The following is a 23350-nucleotide window of genomic DNA, read 5'->3' on the forward strand; positions in this document are numbered from 1 at the left end:
TTCTGTAATTGAACAGCTGGTTTTATATATATACATACGTACACACACACACACACACACACACACACACACACACACATATATATATATATATATATATATATATATATATATATATATATAGAGAGAGAGAGAGAGAGAGAGAGAGAGAGAGAGAGAGAGAGAGAGAGAGAGAGAGAGGGGGACAAGTGGTCATGCTACATGCCTCACCAATAAGAGAACCAGGGTTCGATTCGATTTCCGAGAGAAGAGCACTTTAGCAATGTTCCGGTAAACATCTGTTGAACTGAGCATTGAATGATTATTTGGCAGTCAGCCGATTGTAATAGGTTGTTAACAAGGCGTTGCAAGGAATGAGCCACTGATTTCATTCTAAATTACTTGCTGAAAGCGAGGTAATACATACGTGTGCATGATCAATAAGTGAGCGGTCACGAAATTAGCATGTAGGCCTAACTCTCTGGTTTCCCTCCAACTTTGCTCTGCTTCTTCGTACCCGTCTCTCTCTCTCTCTCTCTCTCTCTCTCTCTCTCAACTGAAATATCAAATTTAGGCCAAAGGCCAAGCACTGGGACCAATAGGGTCATTTAGCGCTGATACGTAAATTGACAGTAAAAATGTTTTAAAGGTGTAACTGGAGGAAAACCTCGCAGTTGCACTATGAATTAATAGTTAGGAGAAGGTGGAAAGTAAGATGGAAGAAAGAGACAATGAACAGAGTTACAGTAGAAGGTCTCTCTCTCTCTCTCTCTCTCTGCAGGATAACCGATTTTGTCTGCCCTCCCTGTAAATTCTAATCCAAATATTTTCATAAAGTTATAGCCTAACACAGAGGACTGGCTCTATTCTGTCTACCAGAAGAGTTCGGCTACCTTTCCCTGAAAATTACTCTAGGGTAATTATCTTCTTGAAGTATTGACCTAATATTGCCAGATGATTTGCGTATGAACTTCGTGGCTTATCTGGTGGTGATTATGCGACCATATTTTTTGAAAAATTTTTCCTGTGTGTAAAGAAGTCTTTGGGTACACATGCACTTAGGATTATCATTATTATGATTATTAGCATTATTATTATTATTGCAAGGTTTAGTTAAGTCTCTATTCAGATAGGTGACCACCAGTGAATACCAGATGCTCTTGGCACATACTCACCTGTGACTATCTTTAGGGCCATGTTGGTCAAATTAAATGAAAAAACTTGTAACAAATTAAAAGACCTGTAACACAATTTTAAAAACTTGTAACATTATTAAAAGACCTGTAACACAAATTCAATAACTTCAACATCAATTCAACAGCTTGTAATATAAATTCAAAACTTAAAATAACATAAATTAAAAACTTGTAATAATAATTCAGTAACTTGTAACATAAATTCAACAACTTGTAACAAATTAAAGTTTGTAACACAAATCCAATAACTTGTAACATAAATTTAACAACTTGTGGCATAAATTTAAAAACTTGTAACATAAATTTAAAAAACTAATATCAGTGGTGAATTTATGGAAGGGAAAATAAAAGGAATGTATATCTAGCACTTGACAAGTCAGCTCGAGGCTCCATGTTTCATGGAGAGCAGAAAGAGAAAAAGAACGAATGTATTTGTATTATTTTACATCATCTGAGGCAAAGTTATTATCATAATATTTATCTCACTTGCTTGTCTACTTATGCACTGGTAATCTGCGTAAATAAAAATGATTTACATTATACATTTTATTCCGTTTGAGAGTTCGGATCAACACCTTGAGTTTTCATCGCCATTGCCGTTCGCAAAACAAAACTGCGTCGACATGCGCAGCTAAGCCCGGCGGCCATCAACCTATAGGATTATAGCATTATATGGACGCTGACATAAGTATATGCACCGAGAATGCTCCAACGCAGAGTTGCGAAAGGAGCATATAAAGATGTCTGTAATAACACTTAACGACAGGAAACTATCCATCTTTATCGTCGACAGATAAGGCGATTTCTTTTTACGACAGATAAGATAAGACGAGTCTTGTATAGCTGCGGTGGCAGTTGACCGAGAGTAGTTTCCAACGAGAGATATTATTTGTGTTTTTGGTCCTCGTTCGGACTTCGAAGCATCAGAGAGGCGGGGAATTATGGGAGCAAGATGCCCTGCCTTCTCCAGATCCCTAATAGCGAAGAGAAATGTTCAGGAAATAAGTTGGCAGCACTTATTTTTACTCAGAATTTTTAACTATAGACCCTCCTGTTCCCAGTGTTGACTTGGGGGTTTAAATGGTAATGGCCTTATAGAAGATAACAGGGGAAAAAATCCCTTTTCGTTCTGTTTAGACTTCCAACATCAGCTTTCTCTGATTTTGATCAGAAATGCCTCTGATATATATATATATATATATATATATATATATATATATATATATATATATATATATATATATATATATATATATATATTCCTTGTCTCCTGCTTCCAAATTATCTTAAGAAATTGACATATGGGAATAGTGTAACAACAAATGCATGTAATGTATTAACTTGGTGCTAAAACTATTTCAGTATCCATTAGTATATTCTGTTGTCTGAATGGACAAAATAGTCATTTAAATCCTCGTAGAACATCTAATTCAATTTAACACTGTGGTATGCTGTTTAACTTTAATCTTTTTCTCTTTCAAGTGCTGATGGCACTTTTAGGCAGACAGCTGTCTAATGTATGGTGTAACTTGCATGTCCAGTGAAATGAACTGTGGCTGTAGATCCATTTAATGTGTAGAGAATAACTAACTGTTCACTAGGCCGTTCATGAGTCAAAATGAAATCCAAGACGACTTTCTGGGGTACCTGCATAACACAATCTCCTCTGCTTCTTACAGTCAGTAGAGTTTTGTCACAAACACTGTAGGGTCACAGTGTTTGGTGTGCGTTGCAGTTCCTTGAGAAAACTGGTCCAAACGGTGTCTATTACAGAGAACTTTATAAGAAATATATTGGCAGGTGGTACATCAGCAGAATGTAACGCAAAATCCTGCTGACACTCAACCTGCAGATGGTAGACGAAGACTGCAGCCAAATGAAAACGGGCTTCTACAGCTTCCAGAGAAAATGCAAAATGTTCTGGAAAAACTTAAGCATAGAAAGATAGCAAAAAGAAAAATACGTGATGTACCATATTTAAGGCAGAAAATGCTTACAACCCTCTGAAAAACAGAACAGAGAGAGATGTTACTACAGGTGAAACAATGCAAAATCTCATTCCCTGAGGCGTAATGAACCGTAGGTTTTGTTATCGTGGATATACACAAAAGATAACCTCAAGTAGCATCTGAATTGATCGCAAACAAGGTCCTGATAAGACTCTTCACAGATCAAGCCTATGAAAAACAGGTTGCAGAGGTACATCGTGAAATATTAAACTATCTAAATATGGCCAGTATGGAGATTTTCTTGTGAACGTCTACAAACAGTTGTTCAAACTGGGAACTGATGATAATGAATACAAAACTTGCCACCTACAGAGCATTATCAGGCGATTTATAGACAGATGTTAATTTTGGTTTACAGACTTGCCACCTAAAAAGTATCAAGAAATCTGTAGACGGTTTTCCATTTTGGTGGACAGAGAGATTCCAGTGAGATACAGCACATTCAGAAAATATGGAGAAAGTTAACCTCAAGCTGAACAGAACCTGTGAAGTTCCTAAAATGAATTCGACCCAGTTACCATGAAACTGGGGAATGTTATCCAGTCATTGCATGAATCAGGCATACATTTTCTTTATTTCATTCTGAGTCACTCAAATTCATTAGCTTCCTATGTAAACTCTTAGGGAAAACCTCGATTAAGATCCCAGAATTACTGTACAAGCAGCCATGTATACCGACCTGACGCTCGAAGTAGATATTTATCAAAGTCAATTCGATGTTATTTTTAGCAGCTTCGTCACAGCCAGACGAAACTGCCAGCGGGTTGCTTACTTTCACAGCGACATAACTGTCTACGCACGCACACAGACGGCCTGTGAGCTCTTCATAATCTCCAAGGACTCGTCCGCTGCAGTTCGTAAGATGATAAAAAGGGTCATGAAGCGCTCGACCAGGCGCAAGCCCATAATAGGATAGAATAAATATAGAATCTAGGCCAAAGGCCAGGCGCTGGGACCTATGAGGTCATTCGGCGTTGAAATGTAAATAGAAAATGAGAAGGTTTGGAAGGTGTAACAGGAAGAAAACCTCGCACTTGTGATATGAAATAATTTTTAGGAGAGGGTGGAAGGTTAGGTAAGAAGAAAGAGGATATGAAAGGAGGTACAGTAAAAGGAATGAAAGAGGTTGCAGCTAGGGGCCGAGGGGACGCTGCAAAGACCCTCAAGTACTGCCTACAGTGCACCACGTGAGGTGCACTGACGGCGCCACCCCCTACAGGATACAACAGCCAGAAGTGAATAGGATGAGAAAACATGTTTTGAAATCAGACACTCGAATTATCGTTCTGGTATTTTTCAACTTTAAGTTTACGTAAACAGTTTGATCTCTCTAGTAGGTTTTTGAACTTTAGCTACCTACTTACTTTGAAGGAGGATCTAGTTATCTCTCGATACCGTGTAAATTTATCAGTTGCTGGGTCTATTTTTAGGAAAAACCATTTTTCAAAATAAAGATGTGTGTAGATAATGTTACATAACCATGTAAAGCAAGTTAATGTATCTACTACTATATTTATTCAATTGTAGTGAAATTAACACTGGTATTCAGACAAAGACACAGAGAGAGAGAGAGAGAGAGAGAGAGAGAGAGAGAGAGAGAGAGAGAGAGAGAGAGAGAGTCATTTCAAAAAAAAAACTCCATGTTTTTCCAACATTATTAAACCTGGGAAATCGAGAGAGAGAGAGAGAGAGAGAGAGAGAGAGAGAGAGAGAGTCATTTCTAAAAAAAAGTACTCCATGTTTTTCCAACATTATTAAACCTGGGAAATCGAGAAGAGAGAGAGAGAGAGAGAGAGAGAGAGAGAGAGATAGAGTCATTTCTAAAAAAGTACTATGTTTAACATTATTAAACCTGGGAAATCCACTGAGCTGATTTAACAGACCACTGAGCTGAGTAACAGCTCTCCTAGGGCTGGCCCGAAGGATTAGATTTATTTTACGTGGCTAAGAACCAACTGGTTACCTAGCAACGGGTCTTACAGCTTATTGTGGAATCCGAACCACATTATAACGAGAAATGAATTTCTATCACCAGAAATAAATTTCTCTAATTCTTCATTGGCCGGTCGGAGAATCGAACGCGGCCCCAGCAGAGTGCTAGCCGAGAACGATACCAACCCGTCCAATGAGGAACTAGAGAGAGAGAGAGAGAGAGAGAGAGAGAGAGAGAGAGAGAGAGAGAGAGAGAGAGAGTATGAAAGGTCATTTCCCAAAATAAGTACTCCATGTTTTTCCAACATTATCAAACCTGGAGGATCGAGAGAGAGAGAGAGAGAGAGAGAGAGAGAGAGAGAGAGAGAGAGAGAGAGAGAGAGAGAGAGAGAGAGAGTTATTTCTAAAAAAAAGTACTCCATATTTTTCCAACATTATTAAACCTGGGAGATCTAGAGAGAGAGAGAGAGAGGGGGAGAGAGAGAGAGAGAGTATAAAAGGTCACTTCTCAAAATAAGTACTCCATGTTTTTCCAACATTATCAAACCTGGGAGAGAGAGAGAGAGAGAGAGAGAGAGAGAGAGAGAGAGAGAGAGAGAGAGAGAGAGAGAGAGAGAGAGTCATTTCTAAAAAAAAGTACTCCATATTTTTCCAACATTATTAAACCTGAGAGATCTAGAGAGAGAGAGAGAGGGAGAGAGAGAGAGAGAGTATAAAAGGTCACTTCTCAAAATAAGTACTCCATGTTTTTCCAACATTATTAAACCTGGGAAATAGAGAGAGAGAGAGAGAGAGAGAGAGAGAGAGAGAGAGAGAGAGAGAGAGAGAGGTCACTCCTCAAAAAAAGTACTCCGTATTTTTCCAACAATATTAAACCTGGAGGATCGGGAGAGAGAGAGAGAGAGAGAGAGAGAGAGAGAGAGAGAGAGAGAGAGAGAGAGAGAGAGAGAGAGATGGTGTGGGCACAGCGTCCCACGTATTCAGAGCCGTCTGACTAATCCTCTTTCAACCTTGGCTTTCTGAAGGCCACAATAAAAAAAGGGAATTTCAAAATGTCAGATATATCATCATATCAATGAGGTTTCCAAATAACAAAGGTCTTGAAAACTTCTGTTGGTATAAGAAAAGTATATATATATATTATATATATATATATATATATATATATATATATATATATATATATATTACAGTATATATATATATAATATATACTTATATATATATATATATATATATATATATATATATATATATATATATATATATATATAAATAAAGATAAAATCACAGAAGGAAACGGAAACACTGGAGTGCTGCGAGGCCTTTCGACACTAGTCCTTTGCTTAGCAGTCTGCTAAGTAAAGGACTAGTGTCGAAAGGCCTCGCAGCACCCAGTGTTTCCGTTTCCTGCTAAGTAAAGGACTAGTGTCGAAAGGCCTCGCAGCACTCCAGTGTTTCCGTTTCCTTTCTGGATTTTATCTTTATTTATATATTCATCACGTTCCATATTTTCGTGATTCAGTTATACATATATATATATATATATATATATATATATATATATATATATATATATATATATATATATATGGCCTAGTGGGCAGCGCCCTTGCCTTTCAATTTTAAAGACCTGGGTTCGATCCTGATGTGAGTCAGATTTATTTCTGTTCCACGCGTGATTGTGTGTTGATTATTTCTATCATATATATATATATATATATATATATATACTATATATATATATATATATATATATATATATATATATATATATATATATATATATATATATATATATATATATATATATATATATATATATATATATAGGCTATACATGTATATATATATACTGTATATATATATATATATATATATATATATATATATATATACATATATATATATATATATATATATATATATATATATATATATATATATATATATATATATATATATATATATATATATATATATATATACATAAATGATATATGCATGAGAGAGAGAGAGAGAGAGAGAGAGAGAGAGAGAGAGAGAGAGAGAGAGATGACAACATCATCTTTCATGGTCATTCCCTCACTAATGGTAATGATGGCTTTTGAAACTTCCAGTTGCCAGTTAGGGATATTCCTCACGTCCATCTGCTCTGACGCTAAATAAGCCACATACTGGTATGAGACAAAAATCAAGCGACGGAACACAAACATAATTTCGTTTTGTTTTTATGTATTTAGGTCTATCTATAACTGATTTTCATAGGGTAATGTAAATAGACAATATTCTTTGGATGTATTTCATAAAATCTGTCGTGCAAAAGCATCTGCCTATAAGCAAAAACAAATAAATAAATGCATAATGCTCCCACGTCTTATTGTGACTCCTGCAACACGTACTAGAGAACCCTATATGTCCATGTTATACGCAACCTCAGTCTAAACATCGTGTGGTAACGTTCATTCACATTAAAAACTCCCGATTTCTTTTTCTTCTTCTTTTTGTGCACGGAAAACCACGAAGGCAAATCAAAGGACCCTTTCAGAACAAGCAGATGAGTCTCCCTCTTTGAGCTGTTAATGACATGATGGCTTTGACTTCTTTTTAGGGCGTCTGACTGGTCTTCCTTTATATGCCTCTTATTTCGGAGAATACTCTCTCTTTCTCTCTGTCTCTGCTGAATAATTAGCAAGTTCCTCTCTGTCCACTTTAACCATTCATAACCTATCCCACTCTTCGATACTGCGCGTTCGTTCGTCTGTCACTCAATTCTAACTTTAGCAGAGAAGCGGTGATTTTTCTTGTTAGCGGACGCAGCGTAGGAGGTTCTCTCTCTCTAATTACTCTTCAACTCTGTTATACACATACACGTGCTCTCTCTCTCTCTCCTACACACACTCACAAACTCACCCTTCACCTTTCTCTTGAATTGTCTCATACACATTCACGAATGTATGCTCATCTCTCTCATCTTACAACCCTGCTTCAGTCATACGCATCATTTTCGACATCCGCTGCAGTGAATGGGCTTTACAGAACAGAGCCATAACAGTTTTATAAAATTACTCCCTGACGCGGAGTAAAAGAAATAGTCTCATATCCCTTTTACTCTGTTTCCTAACTTATTCATCCTTCTAAATTTCTTTTTATAGTTATTTCCTGTTAAATGTTATTTGTCTTATTTTCTCATTGATGTATTCTAAATTTTATTTTGATATTTTGGAATTTTTCAGCAACATCAAAATGATCTACAAAAACATTCAGCCTAACACAATCGGCTGAATACTATGTATTTACAATATTTCACATATCCACAGGCACAATGGAATTTAACAGTACGTGCTTAAATCGTCACGGCTTGCTGTGGAATCCCGATTTGGACTAACAAACGCTAGTGTTTGGTATAAACTCTACGGACATAACACGCCGATCTTAACTTAATTGACCAATTACTGAATACATTGCAATGGTACACATCTGACCGAAATCCTCAAATGTTACTCGAGAGATGACCGCCTGAATGACATATGACATTGTTCTTATACCAATTGCTTCAGAAAGACTCAGCGTAGATATTTAAGTAGGTCATGAAAAATCCCGGTTTTCATAACAATTTTCACAATGCAGCTTAAATCCAGCATTAATTCGTGTAATAATTCGGATTTACCGCCTTTGAGATCTGTTTACTGCTACTACAAACATGGCTTCATTGAATAATACAACTAGATGGTGTGCGTGAAACCTATGCCCTCTATAATACCACTAGGTCTACTCCAACCTTCTCATCCACCTATCTTTATTAGGTGTAGTGCTGCTGTACAATTGTATCTGCCCTCAGTTTCCAAAGACTTAGGTCAAGGGCACTTTCTTCACACCAAAACGACATAAAGCGTGACATTACAAACAAATACTAACCTGTCTTGTGAATAAACGCTGAATGCTTACTAGAAATATAACTGACAATAACAATAACGGCCAGCCTATTGTTATGATAGAGTATGTAGGCTGAGTCTGAACTTCTTCGCCAAGATGCTACCACAATTCAACGTTTAACGGCCGGAGTAAACGCCATATGAAATGTAAAACTGCTTCTGTGGTAACACATCCGTTTAGTTCCTTAAGAGATACTCAAAAGAACAAGAACCGGTGTTGCCAAATCTAGTTTGCGGCGGGTGCGCACAGCTACTCGTAGTAACAGTAGGAGCCTTACCTATGAATTGGCTCCCTTGCTCATTACATTTTTCTCCTTTGGTTATGCTTGTTTAGGCATATTTCTCTGCGATATCTTCTGTGTTTGAAAACTTCTTTAGAATGAGGTATAACATGACTTTGTTGTGATTCAGGAATGTTTTGTGTTTCGTAGCGAAGGAAAAATGTTTGGCAAAGCAATGAACAACTGGATTTCATTCAGAGTGTTTGTTTACAAAGACAATCTCTTTGTTGCTGAGCTGTTTGTGTTGTCTATTAAAATTTCTCGTGATTCAGTAATAATTTATACAATTACATGCCAAAGTATAATGCAGGAAATCTCGTGATTCAGTTATAGTTTATACAATTACATGCAAAGTATAATGAAATCATTCAGTTATAGTTTATACAATTACATGCATAATGCAGGAAATCTCGTGATTCAGTTATAGTTTATACAATTACATGCCAAAGTATAATGCAGGAAATCTCTTTTCAGTTATAGTTTATACAATTACATGCCAAAGTATAATGTCTTGATTCAGTTATAGTTTATACAATTACATGCCAAAATAATGCAGGAAATCTCGTGATTCAGTTATAGTTTATACAATTACATGCCAAAGTATAATGCAGGAAATCTCGTGATTCAGTTATAGTTTATACAATTACATGCCAAAGTATAATGCAGGAAATCTCGTGATTCAGTTATAGTTTATACAATTACATGCCAAAGTATAATGCAGGAAATCTCGTGATTCAGTTATAGTTTATACAATTACATGCCAAAGTATAATGCAGGAAATCTCGTGATTCAGTTATAGTTTATACAATTACATGGCAAAGTATAATGCAGGAAAACTACTGAAAAAGCAAAACCACAAAAAAAAAACATTTTGCCCAAGATGTGTTACTTGCCGTAAATGCTTCACTGTTTTTCACAAAATGAAACACTAGTCATCAAATTTAATACCGATAACACTACTGAAAATTAACTATAAAATGTACTCAGACTCAAATTTCTCCTTATTCCAATTCGGAAATTTAAACGAAGACGGATTTTGCTCGCAAATATATCGCATACGTCAAGGGGATGCGCTCATCTAAACTGTAGCAAAGTCAGCAAATGAATAGGTCTAGTGCAGTTCACTACTTGTAGCTTAACCCCCAAAGAAGGAATGCATCAGTTCAGCAGTATTTTAACCGTTTGCGTTTACCGTATAGTATTTTTTCCATGTGCATTTCATCTGTATAACACCACAGTACCGCCTTATCACTGACTGGATTTGTTTAGCGAGATTTCCCTTGACTGATCTTCGTAAGATTAAGGTAGTGTCACGCGAGCACGTTTTCCGGCACCTTACAGAATTAAATACATTGTAAGCTGCGTATTTTCGTTACACCAATGAAGTACAAGTGGTAAATTATATAGCTTAGTTTAGGCTAATGTATAGCACTAGTTCTTTACAATAAATCAAGTACTTGTAGGCTACTAACTCCAAGTTTAGCGCTAAATGCTAAAAGGTGCCGTGAAATATGCTCGACTGACGCCGCTTATGGGGCTGATCACTTACTAAACCACACTGTACCTCTGACTCAAGCAGTAAGTACCTAGTATTTAGTCAGCTTTGTTAGGTTGTCGTTAACTGAAAGGGACATGGGGCTAGCAACCGGAAATGGAGCCGCACTCTCAAAGAATGCAAAGCTCCCTTATATGGAATATTATTCTGATTCCCGGGATTATTCCTAGATATTTTGGTATTCATTTTAAGAAAGATAGGTCACGAAACATTAGAATACAAAATTATCAATGTTTATCTCTATATTGTCCAAAGTATCACCCATGTCAGCTTTCCACAAGTATTGTCTCAGATAGTTCTCTCGTCCTTTGTGTTCTAGTGACACAACTCAGGCTTCCGCGAAGTTCTTTTTTTGACGAACTCCAAACAACTCTAGAGCAGTCGATCATTTTGGTCAGGCTCAGCAACCCCTTTTCCTTTGTTCCCACGCACTTTTGTTTTTCTTTCTAGGCAGAAGAACCCTCTCATTACATAAGATATGATGGCAGTGACCACGAGGGCGTTGGCGCCAAGACGCTCCATTTTTTTTTAACATCAAATCACATTTCCCGAACACACTGACGCCTTTTATAAATACTAGTTTTTTTTTCTCTCCCCAACACCTTCCCCACTTAAACATTTGGACAACCGTCAGGTATATATTTCATTTCATGGAGAGCCAATGACACCCATTTTCTCTCGGGATTGCAAGCCGAGGAACCGAGACAAGCGCGAAATTGCTCGCATTGGCCTGATCGTTCCCACGGATTTGTCCTGCGAAATTACAAGGCTGTGGCAGGATGCAGACGTCATTCTCGACTCCGCTGTAATCCGGCTACATAGAGTATTGCAGTAGATACTCTGGATCCCATGATGATTGTTATTCGGAGACAAATTTCGGCGTCACGGTCGTTTCCAAGTCATGTAGGTGCAGTGTTACCAGTGGGAAAAGTAAAAACGTATCCCAGATGATACCAAAAATCACAAAAACTATCCAGTCCCTTTAGAAAAGTATTTAAAATGTATCCAACATTTTAATTCATCAAAATTATATTTCTGCCACTTATAGTATATTTGTACACTATATCTACCTTGAAGCTTGTTCATCATTCGTCTGGCAATGGAGAACATTTCTTGCAACTCCGTGACTCTGTTGCGCAATTAGACCACATCTTTTTTTTGTGTAAAGTTTTATTTAATGATGATTCCTTTTGACTACTAAGTGGTGAAAATGCTTTTAATAATTCAGCACACAAAGCGTAATGATGAACATATACGTTAACACTAAATTCAGATAGTTTACTGAACACTGCAGATTGAAAGTTTTGCTTGCCTTTATTGCATCAAGAAAGTGATTTTGAAATATCTAGTGACCTTAATAGATTTTACTGATCATAACCATCAAACAACGACCTGATAGTTCAAATGAAAGTATTTAAGCATATCTAATAGCCTACATAATCCTAAATGGAACTGACGTAATAAAAAAAATGTAACTTGAAATGACAAAATGAAAATAAATTTTCACTATACAGTAATTAGAATTGTTACCCGACTTCCAAAGTTTCTCTGTAGTTACGAAGGAATTTATAACAAGCAAACCTCAACCCTTCGCTTGAGAAAATAAGGTCTGTGTCCTTTGTATATACCCATTTTGCATTCGTTAAGCGATCTTGGGTATTATTCATATCAGGAAAAGGCGCTTTAAAAAACAAAATATGGAAAAGGTATCCATTTTCAGGAGAAATCGCAGTAATAGTATCCCGTTTTTGCCACATTCTAGCACCTCGCATCCATTTTGGGAACACTGGACAGTAGATGGCACCACTGTGCGAAAATTTGCGAGTTGTATATCCTACTGGAACGAGCGTCCTTCAGCAACCACGCTTGTCGGTCTACGTTCCTTCCTTTGGTCTGCGTGACTGGCTATTTTCTTAATGCCTCCACTGAGCTCATTTTGCTTGTTTGCTTACTTCTTTGTTTACAAAAAAAGTAACCTCTCGAATTATACGACCAAAGATGAACCTAAGGACTGCCAACGCGAGGTTACAATTATGATGAAAACGGAATGTAAACTTTTAGAGAAGAGACGAGACCTCATGGGAATGGATTGTTCAGCCTCGTTTCAAACGTTCTAGGCCTATGAAACTGACGCTATAATAATAACGCGACATTAGTGGATATTTAAAGAACCAAATTCAATTATTACATCTGTCAAGAAGGTCTGACAGGTGGTCTTTCCAAAACGTTCAATATTTCGTTTTCTGGCCGCTAAAAAATAGAGTTCACAAGGATATGATATTGGCGGAGGTATGCACAGTGGCGTAGCTGGCATTCCATCAGTTGGGATAGCCTAGGTGGTGCCAAGATATTTTTTTGGAGGTCCAAAGAAAATTACACAAAGCTAATGTATCAATTCTGAAATTAGTAAAATGTATATATCCATGTAAATGAAGAAAAATAATAGCATTAATAATCAGTAAACATGTATTTAAAATTATAGAGCCTAATTTTCAATTAATTTTCAACTCTTACTATATGCAAATTTATCAAATACTGTAGGGGTTAAAATTTAGAGCTAAAGGTTACAATTAGACGCCCAAAACCGCAAAACGCATATCAGCTAATAAGACAAATATCCATAATAAAAGCTAAAATATTCACCTATAAAAAAAAACGATTGAAAATACAAAGTACTGGATTCCATATACTAACGTCCTCACTCCGTCACAATTATACACCATTACAGTTGTGTTCACAATCAATAACAATTTTTATCTTTCTTAATTAAAATTTTGGGAACTTTGCTTGACTTAGATTTGTAGCTGAGAAACTTTTGGCGTTCTCAGGCCCACATCATTTAAAGTTCCCTAAGGCATCAGAAGTTCAAGGCTATGACCTTGCAGAGAGAGAGAGAGAGAGAGAGAGAGAGAGAGAGAGAGAGAGAGAGAGAGAGAGAGAGAGAGAGAGAGAGAGAGAGAGAGAGAGAGAGAAGAGAGAGAAGCCCTTGGAATAATCATTTGATTATTTACAGGCAACAATCATCGAGTATGACACTTCAGAACAGGATTAACGAGAGAGAGAGAGAGAGAGAGAGAGAGAGAGAGAGAGAGAGAGAGAGAGAGAGAGAGAGAATTAACTTATCCCTTTATACAATAGGGTTACCTAACTGAATTTCGTCGTTTCCCGAGACTGACAGAATGGCTACAGGCTTCTTCTTCCTTGATAATGAGACTAGAACACCTGGTCTCATAGACTCACATGCATAGTACTATTGAAGGTTTCGTCCAATTTACTTGATATAAGTGAATAAATAGATAATTATATTAATGCACGATATTTAGCCTTACTGTTGCCGAGATCTTGGCGTTTTTTAAAAGCTAATTAATTTCAAAACTCACAAAAGTTAGTCAGTAAGAACAGAGAACATTTCCTTACCACTCTGATCTCAAAACCCTCCGGAAGTGCTCGGCAGCGTCGAAGAACAGTGACATCCGGTTTTCTGTTGCTTTGAAGGGGATGATAACAGTCATTCAAATACTTATAGCTCGCAATCAGGGATCACGCTTCCTGCAGGTTCGAAGTTTCGAATGCACGAACACGTCCAAGGCCTCTTTTTTTTTACGGGGGAGGGTGGGATGTCTCGTTCGTGCTTCGTTCACTTTCGTACCCGCCGCGGCTCCCTTCTTGGGTTCATGGATCCTGGCATTGAAAAAATCTTTAGGCTTGTATCCTCGTACCCTGAAACCCAACTTCATCGAAATCAAATACATTATACCTTCTCACAGGCATGGCATTTTTATATACCATTAATTTCACAATGAATGATAGCGACAGGCAACACAAATAGGTGGTAAGCCACGAATTGTCGGTTAATCTACACTAAAAAAAAAAAAAATAAATCTCACACGCTTGGATAATGAGCGTCAACAACAACTCAATTCTTAGATTCTTCTTCCCTTTTTTGCTGACGAATCCAATGACCAAGCAGTGGACTATCCTGCGTTATTATTGAAAAGCTTTTTGACACAAAATTAAAATTTTATCGGATAGCAAAATCATATCCTTCCTATACTTGAGAATAGTGTTGAAATGCTGAAAACGATAAAAAGAAGAAAAAAGACAGTCACCGAAATGTGGGGAAAAGTAGTAAAGCTGGCTGGGAGAACTATGCGTTTCCGATTCCTTGCCCGACGGCTACGTCTTTCCACTGAAGTTCAAGGTCATACGTCGGGACACAATATTTAGGAGGGGGTGTGTAAAATGCCCCGAGGGAATACTTACAACGACCAGTGATGCAAGAGGGCGAACGAAGGGTTGGCTGAAGTCGGCTTCTTCCACCGGCAGGATCCTAGATCAGTTGCTGCTCTGGTCCATTCCTGACCACAGCAACGCTTCCGTGGCTGACGACTGGGTCTGACTACTCCAAGACATACGTTTTACGTAAGTTAGTACTAATGTTTTGTAATGTCTCTTGGTATCAAAGGATTTTGTTATAAATATGGCTGATCATTAGTTGCTGTACTAGCGGTATAGTTAAGAGAAGACACCAAATATTTTTCCTATATTCTGGCATAACATTTTATTCTATTCATTAATTCGAAGTTTTTTAACCACAGTACCCCAACATATCCTCAAATGTGAGTAATTACAGACTCTCTCTCTCTCTCTCTCTCTCTCTCTCTCTCTCTCTCTCTCTCTCTCTCTCTCTCTCTCATACGAATACTACGTAGACCATGTCCTTGAAGTACCACAGAAAATTTTCTGGAAAATCTCTGCAGTGATGTTTATATAATTACCAGAGAAATTGGATACGTTTGCAATAGATATTTCCCATTTGAAGATCAGCATCTGAAAAAAAAGTTCCCATCATAAAAATACTCAAATATCTATAATGATGATGTGTCCAATCTGTACCAGTGAGAGAAATCCAATAACAAGTTTAGGTATACAGTACAATGGTGTGAGCTGAATGTCTTGTACTGGCTCTGCTGCCTGACCTTGACCACCAGACGCCCTGGAACTTAATGCTAGTCTCACGATTAGGAAACGCTTGTATTCTTCTTCTTCTTCTTCTTGAAATTACTGGTCACATTCATGTAAAACGTTCGTTTTTTAAATACTGGACCACAAGGACCTCATAACTACTCGATTTCCTCGCACGTTTTGGGGAGGATATACTCACATTTGCAGGGACTGAACTCAAACGTGAAATATATGATGTAATTCTAATTCAGGTGCGAGTCCCACCTGCGTAGATGATAGTTTCGTCACTTATTTCACATTCTGTTCCAGTGCTCTCAGAAGTAACAGTGTGTAAATACAGAAGTTAAGAGGTCTTTGTGGCTTATTGTTGTTACTGTTAGAAGAATTTAACTTTACAGCTGGAGTAAGCCCTGTGGTCATTTCCTTCTAAATCTTTTCTTCAGGGTCATCTTGCTCCCGAGTCGAGCCGGCTTTCCTGGAGCCCAGGGGTCGTGACCTTTGTATCCAGGGAAAACTTTTCCTAGTTTTTGTTCTTCGTGTTGTCGTCTTTGAGACTCATTCTCTCCTAAGTTTTTCTTATTTTTTTATTACTTCTTGATAAATAGTATTTACGCTACACAGAGAATGAATACAATAATCTAACTGTACCACTGCATGCTATTGTACCATTAATATGGTGCATAATGGTACATGGCAAATTACATGTGCAAAACGGAAGGTATATATATATATATATATATATATATATATATATATATATATATATATATATATATATATATATATATATATATATATAGTATATGTGTGTGTGTGTGCGCGCGCGCGTATGTATGTTTGTGTGTGGTTGACATGATTCGAAAGAATGGAATTGAATCTTTAATTCTAAATAATAATTTATTATCTTTATTAAAAAAAAAACAAAGAATCTTAGAGAGATTAAGAATGAATTAACAAGGTATCGGTTTCTTATTTCAGGTTTCATAGAACACACTGAAGGATCTCAATTAGCAAGATGAAGTTAATTGCTCTTCTGATGTTGGTCAGCGTAGGCCTATCGGGTGAGTTGCTTTGTCATTATGATTAGTAGAAGTACTAGCAGAGTGGTAGTAGTAGGAGACGTACTAGTGTTGAGAGTATCAGTAGTGGTGTTTGTTGTTATAAGAACATTATCGTTATAGACAGTGTCCTCCCAAATGTTTTTCCTAGACCTACGGTCTCTCGTTCTCAGCTCATAACATAGACCGAGCAGTCGACTAAAACTCTTTAAGCCTCTTCCAGCCGCCATCAGCTGCGGCACCGGCGACATCGCCTGCTCCAACGGCGAGAAGTGCATCCCCCAACGGTACATCTGCGACACTGACAACGACTGCACCGACGCTTCTGACGAAGACCTGGAACTCTGCACCGTAAGTGTGGCCCAGTAGAACGCGCCCGGCTTCAGAGGGTGACAACAGCACCTGGTGGGGTCGGGGAAAAGAGGCGTGGCAACAACCTCCCCTATTGGGGAATTGTTTATTAATCAAAGGGATCTGGTGTCACCTCCTCCGAAGGGGAAGGTTTTATATATTTATATATATATATATATATATATATATATATATATATATATATATATATATATATATAAATAATGTATGTTTAAAATGAAATACACAAGCCTGGCAAAATTTACCTTAAACCCAATGTATATAGAAAAGACGCATTAACCCAACACTACTGGCAACATAAATACGCAATGAGTCAATAAGTATGTCCCATACTATTTTCTTGTATTCTATAAAGCTTGTCAAAAAAAAAAAAACACACACACACACACTATGAAAGCTTTCTTATAAACGATACATTTTTCCTTCCCTTCACAGGCATGGAAAAACAGCTCATGTGACAGGAACTACGTCGAATGCATCAGGAACGGGGAGACGAAGTGCATTGAAATCTCCATGTACTGTACCTTGACGAATCCCACGTGTGAAGGCTCACTAGACCAGCGTATTTGTTTGGTAAGAGATTTAGGCGCATTCGTTTGGTAGTGGGTTTATTGTTTCTTTTCCGGTCTTCGTAATTCTGCCTGAGAACTTCTTTTACTTATTTCCAATGGACACCGTGTTCTTTGGAAGCCTGAATTTAAAGTCAGTGGCGTCTGTCTGTTTGAAATAAGATAATCTTTTAAAGAACAACCGTATATTCCAGAATTTATCTCCGAACATCATTTTTATATAAATAAAAACTAATGACTGTATTTCATGTAAACTCTCAAGACTACAGAAATATGAATCTCATTTACATATTAATAAATCAATTATTATCTGTGTCTATTTTATTTATTTATTTACTTATTTATCTATTTATTTTTATTGCAGATGATTGAGGGTCAAAGGCTTGATAAACTGAGCAACTTCACTTTACCAAATGATGTACAAGGTAATTTTTTTTTCTAAGTATAAGTAAGATGAGTCAGTATAAAACTAACGTATGTCTTCGTATTTCAAGTGTAAAGTAATAGAATTTTTTCCTATTATAAGTAAGATGGCCTGGCAGGAAATATTTTTTATTATAAGCAACAAGGGAGAGTAATTATTTGCTTCACAAGTAAGGCGAAATAGCAAATTACTTGACACTTTATAATATATATATATATATATATATATATATATATATATATATATATATATATATATATATATATATATATATATATATATATACATATACTGTATATGCATATTAATCTGTTTTCTTTTATTTCTCAGCAGGAAACCTCAACAGGTCCAACGAGCTGGCAAATAGATTTCGCACCGTTTTGTCCAATACCATGTCACACGAAAGCTGCCCTACTCTATATACCCTCATTGGAGACCAGTGCCTCTCCGTTTTCTACGTTGGCAGTGTAAGTGAAGACCTTCCTTTCTCTCTCTCTCTCTCCCCCCTCTCTCTCTCTCTCTCTCTCTCTCGTTTTATCTATGTCTCTGTACAAACACACACACACACACACACTAACATGCAGTATGTTCATATGGAAGTTAGACTCCCTGTATTTGTTTCATTTTATGTTTTCTCAATGGTATCAGAGTTTACATATTTTACTTGTGCCAAAGTAACTTGCAATATACTATTAGTAAGGATCTATGTAACGCTTTTAAATTTCAAATCACCATTCCCCGAGATTTCACCTCAAATTCAGGCGTCCGCGGCTGGATTCACTTATAGGCCTAGAAACTCTCACCTTCATTCTGTCCTTAGAATCGCGTCCATTTTCTTGTCATGAAAAACTGGAAGGGGTTTATTTTTCTCTGCAGGTGAGCTGGGCCGAAGCTCGGGCTTTCTGTAAGGTCCTAGGCGGCGATCTCTTCACGTTCAAGAACATCAGTCAGTTTGCAGACATCGTCCAACACTTGCAGAGACATGGTGAGGTCCTGGGTCGAGTTACCTGGCTATAGTGCTTCTTCTTCTTCTTCTTCTTCTTCTTCTTCTTCTTCTTCTTCTTCTTCTTCTTCTTCTTCTTCTTCTGGTGAGTAAATTGGGAATGAATTCAAGAGCAGAATCTATATTCTTGCATTAGCCTAGAAATAGTTTCTGTAAACAGTGGGGACATTGAACTGGTGTGTTTAGCTGTAGGGAAACTTGCATCTATTTTAAACTTCCATATCTTGCTGGTTCTATAGATATACCTTAATAAAGGCCATTATTGACCAGTATCTTGAAAACAAACTTTAGCGACAAAAAGATCGTGTAATGATTCAGGTTACAACACCAAGGTTTTTTTTACTACAGCTCCATTTTTAGATATAAAACACCTTTTTTTTTCAGAATTGCCATCTAGCTTCTGGATTGGGGGCTCAGTCAGCAATGACACTGTAGGCTGGACGTGGATAGATGGCTCCCCTATGGAGATGGGATCTCCATTCTGGGCTACAAGGTAAGATGACTGGAAATTCCAGTGTCTGTCATAGTGAGGAGTCCTTTCAGATTATGAAATCCTCTGTCTTACTCTGTGCATTCTTAGTAATTTCCTTCTCTGCTCAAGACTTCAAAAACTGTTTAATAGAAAAATGTGCTCCTTTTGGGTAAGGATAAGAAAATATAGTTTTAGTTCACTTTTATCCATTCTTGAATGTACTCTTTCCACATATGTCCAGTCTTGTTTATCTAATATCTCCAAGCTCCAAGGGTTCTGCTACTTCTTGATACAGTAATAGTGTCAACTCTGTAATGATTCTATACAAGAAGAGTTTATTGAGTTTCTTTCATTCAAGGTCAGATTTAGCCATGTCAAATCTCTGTGCAAGTAACAGGGTTCGCTACTTCTTGATACAGTTTTAACGTTAGCTCTAATTATTCTACACATGTCAAATCTCTGTACAAGTAAAGTCTGGGTTGCATCATTCCTCTACAGAGGCAAAACTTTCAGTCACACCATTTCTGTATACAGGTACAGCTCAGATTGCGTCAACCGGAACGTCACGACGTCCAAATCAGAAGCAACCTGCTACCGCTACTACCAAACTCCCGAGGCGGTGCCCTTGGGCGAATGTGCCAGCCTCTCCTTCGAACACTCCTACTACATAACTAACGAAGACTGCCTGAGGAAGATGAGTCCTCTGTGCGTCTATCAGGGTACCGATTTCCCCAAAAGACCCGAGCTTTAAGAGAGCTTTCTCAAATCCTGTGAAGGCATCCTAGGATCCTGAGGGAACGCAGTTACGTTCTGAGTGCTAGGAGGGAACCTAAGGACGCGTCTTAAGATTCTGAGGGCATGTCCTCGAAATATACGGGCACAGAATAGCGTCTACAATTCGATGTCAAGGAATCTTTTTTGGAAATTTGTGGATACGCCCTGAAATCAGATTAGATATTGTCATGTTGATGTTTTGCTTCTCTATCTCTCTCTGTTCAAAATGACCATAATGCAAATGTTAAAAACCACTGATTGAATTCAATGTTTGTGTGTTACTTCTAAATAAACTATTGAAGAACTATAATTCTGATACGCCTTTCTATACACATACTGTATATAATAGTCAGAGAAATTATTTATATTCTCTTTTATTCTACAGCCCCGTGAATCCAACAGGGGTAAAAATAACGGGGGTTAAACAATAATAGGGGTGCAAAATAAAAGGGGAAAAATAACCGGGTAAAAATAACAGGGGATAAAAATAACAGGAATAAAAAATAAAAGGGGAAAAATAACAGGGGGATAGAAAATAACAGGAGATAAAAATAAAAGGGGAAAAAATAAAAGGGGGTAAAAAATAAGAGGGTTAAAAAAGACCAGGGGGTAAAAAATAACGGGGTTAAAAAAAACCATGGGGTAAAAATTGCAAGGTAAAGCATAACGGGGCAAAAAATACCAGGGGGTAAAAATTAATAGGGGTAAAATATAAGTGAAGATAAAAATCAACAGGGGGGACGGGTAAAAATTAACAAGGGTAAAAAATAGCAGGAGGTAAAAATTAATAGGGGTTAAAAATTAACAGGGGGTTAAAAACAACAGAGGGTAAAAATTAATAGAGGTAAAAATAACAGGGGGTAAAAATTAATAGAGGTAAAAATAACGGGATAAAAAGTAACTGAGTAAAAATTACTGAGGGTAAAAAATAATAGAGTGTAAAAATAACAACGGGTAAAAATCCATAGGGGAAAAAATAAGAGGTAAAAAATAACAGGATGTAAAAATAAATAGGGGTAAAAATAACAGGGGTTAAAAATTAACAGGGGGTAAAGAATAATAGAGGGTAAAAATTAACAAGGGGTGAAAGTAAGTATACCTTAGTTTAACCAGACCACTGAGCTGATTAACAGCTCTCCTAGGGCTGGCCCGAAGGATTAGATTTATTTTACGTGGCTAAGAACCAATTGGTTACCTAGCAACGGGACCTACAGTTTATTGTGGAATCCGAACCACGTTATATCGAGGAATGAATTTCTATCACCAGAAATAAATTCTTCTAATTCTTCATTGTCCGGTTGGAGAATCGAATGGGGGGCCAGAAAAGTGCTAGCTGAGAACAATACCCACCCGTCCAATGAGGAACGAACAGGGGGTAAAAAAATAATAGGGGTAACAGGGGGTAAAAATTAATAGGTGAAAAAAATAACAGGGAGTAAAAATACAACACAGGGTAAAAATTAACAAGGGGAAAATAACCCGGGGGGGTGTAAAATTAACAGTGGTAAAAAATAACAGAGGCACAAATTAACAGGGGGTAAAAAAAGGGTAAAAAACATTAGGGGGTAAAAATAACATGGGGAAAATTAACATGTGGTAAAAATTAACCGGGGGTAAAAAATAACTGGGCGTAAAAATTAACAGGGGTAAAAATTAACATGGGGTAAAATTAACAGGTAGTAAAAAACAGAGGGGAAAAATAACAATGGGTAAAAATTAACAGGGGGTAAAAAATAACAAGGGGTAAGAAATAACAAGGGTTAAAAATCAACAGGGGAAAATTAACAGGGGGTAAGAAATAACAGGGTGTAAAAATTAACAGGGAGAAAAATTGACAGAGCGGTAAAAAATAACAGGGGGTCCCCTGTTAATTTTTACCCCCGGTTTTTTTACCACGTTATATTTTTACTCCCTCTTAATTTTTCCCCTGTTATTTTTTATCCCCTGTTATTTTTACACCTATTAATTTTACCTCCTGTTAATTTTTAAAAAGTTAATTTTTACCCCTGTTAATTAATTAAAAATTTTTTCCCTGTTATATTTTACCCCTTATTTTTACCCCTTAATTTTTACCCCCACTGTTAACGTACACCCACGTTATTTTTATACCCTGTTAATTTTGCCCCCAGTATTCTTTGCCTCCTGTTAATTTTTCCCCTGTTATATTTTACCCCCTGTTATTTTTACCCCTGTTAATTTTTACCCGTGTTAATTTTTACCCCACTGTTAACGTACACCCACGTTATTTTTATACCCCCGTTAATTTTTACCCCTGTTATTTTTTACACCCTGTTAATTTTTACCCCTGTAATTTTTTACTCTGTTAATTTTTACGCCTTGTTATTTTTTAACCCCTGTTATTTTTACCCCTAGGAAATTTTACCCCCTGTTATTTTTTACCCTCTGTTGATTTTTACCCCTGTTATTTTTTACCCCTTGTTAATTTTTACTCCTGATATTTTTACCCCCTCTTATTTTTATCCCCGATTAGTTTTTACCCCGGGCTAATTTGAATTCCCTGTTATTTTTACGCCTATTATTTTTTACGACCTGTTAATTTTTACCCCGTTATTTTTTACCCCATGCTAAATTTTACCATGTTATTTTTTATCCCCTGTTAATTTTTACCCCCTATTATTTTTATTCCCTGTTAATTTTTACCCCGTCATTTTTTTGCCCACTGTTAATTTTTACCCCTGTTAATTTTTACCCCTGTTATTTTTACCACCTGTTAATTTTTACCCCCTGTTATTTTTGCAACCTGTTAATTTTTACCCCCTGTTATTTTTACCACCTGTTAATTTTTACCCCCTGTTATTTTTACCC

The 23350-nt window shown here is 36.9% G+C and overlaps 1 protein-coding gene across 4 annotated transcripts; it reads left to right on the forward strand.

Annotated features, from left to right (window-relative positions):
* Positions 1-15138: 15138 nt before the first annotated feature.
* Positions 15139-20834, forward strand: LOC136830717 (uncharacterized). 4 transcript variants are annotated; one of them, XM_067090504.1, is made up of 9 exons: positions 15139-15309; positions 16831-16913; positions 17134-17261; positions 17718-17855; positions 18216-18276; positions 18606-18742; positions 19152-19260; positions 19663-19771; positions 20285-20834. In XM_067090504.1, the coding sequence occupies exons 2-9, from the start codon at positions 16868-16870 to the stop codon at positions 20499-20501; spliced, it is 945 nt and encodes a 314-aa protein (XP_066946605.1). In that variant the 5' UTR covers positions 15139-15309; positions 16831-16867; the 3' UTR covers positions 20502-20834. The 4 variants fall into 4 exon arrangements, with proteins under 4 accessions (XP_066946605.1, XP_066946607.1, XP_066946606.1 ...); XM_067090506.1 differs by having other exon boundaries at positions 15158-15309; positions 18609-18742; XM_067090505.1 differs by having other exon boundaries at positions 15210-15313.
* Positions 20835-23350: the final 2516 nt, after the last annotated feature.

Source organism: Macrobrachium rosenbergii, chromosome 47 (assembly GCF_040412425.1).
Source record: "Macrobrachium rosenbergii isolate ZJJX-2024 chromosome 47, ASM4041242v1, whole genome shotgun sequence".
In the NCBI taxonomy this organism is placed as follows: domain Eukaryota; kingdom Metazoa; phylum Arthropoda; class Malacostraca; order Decapoda; family Palaemonidae; genus Macrobrachium; species Macrobrachium rosenbergii.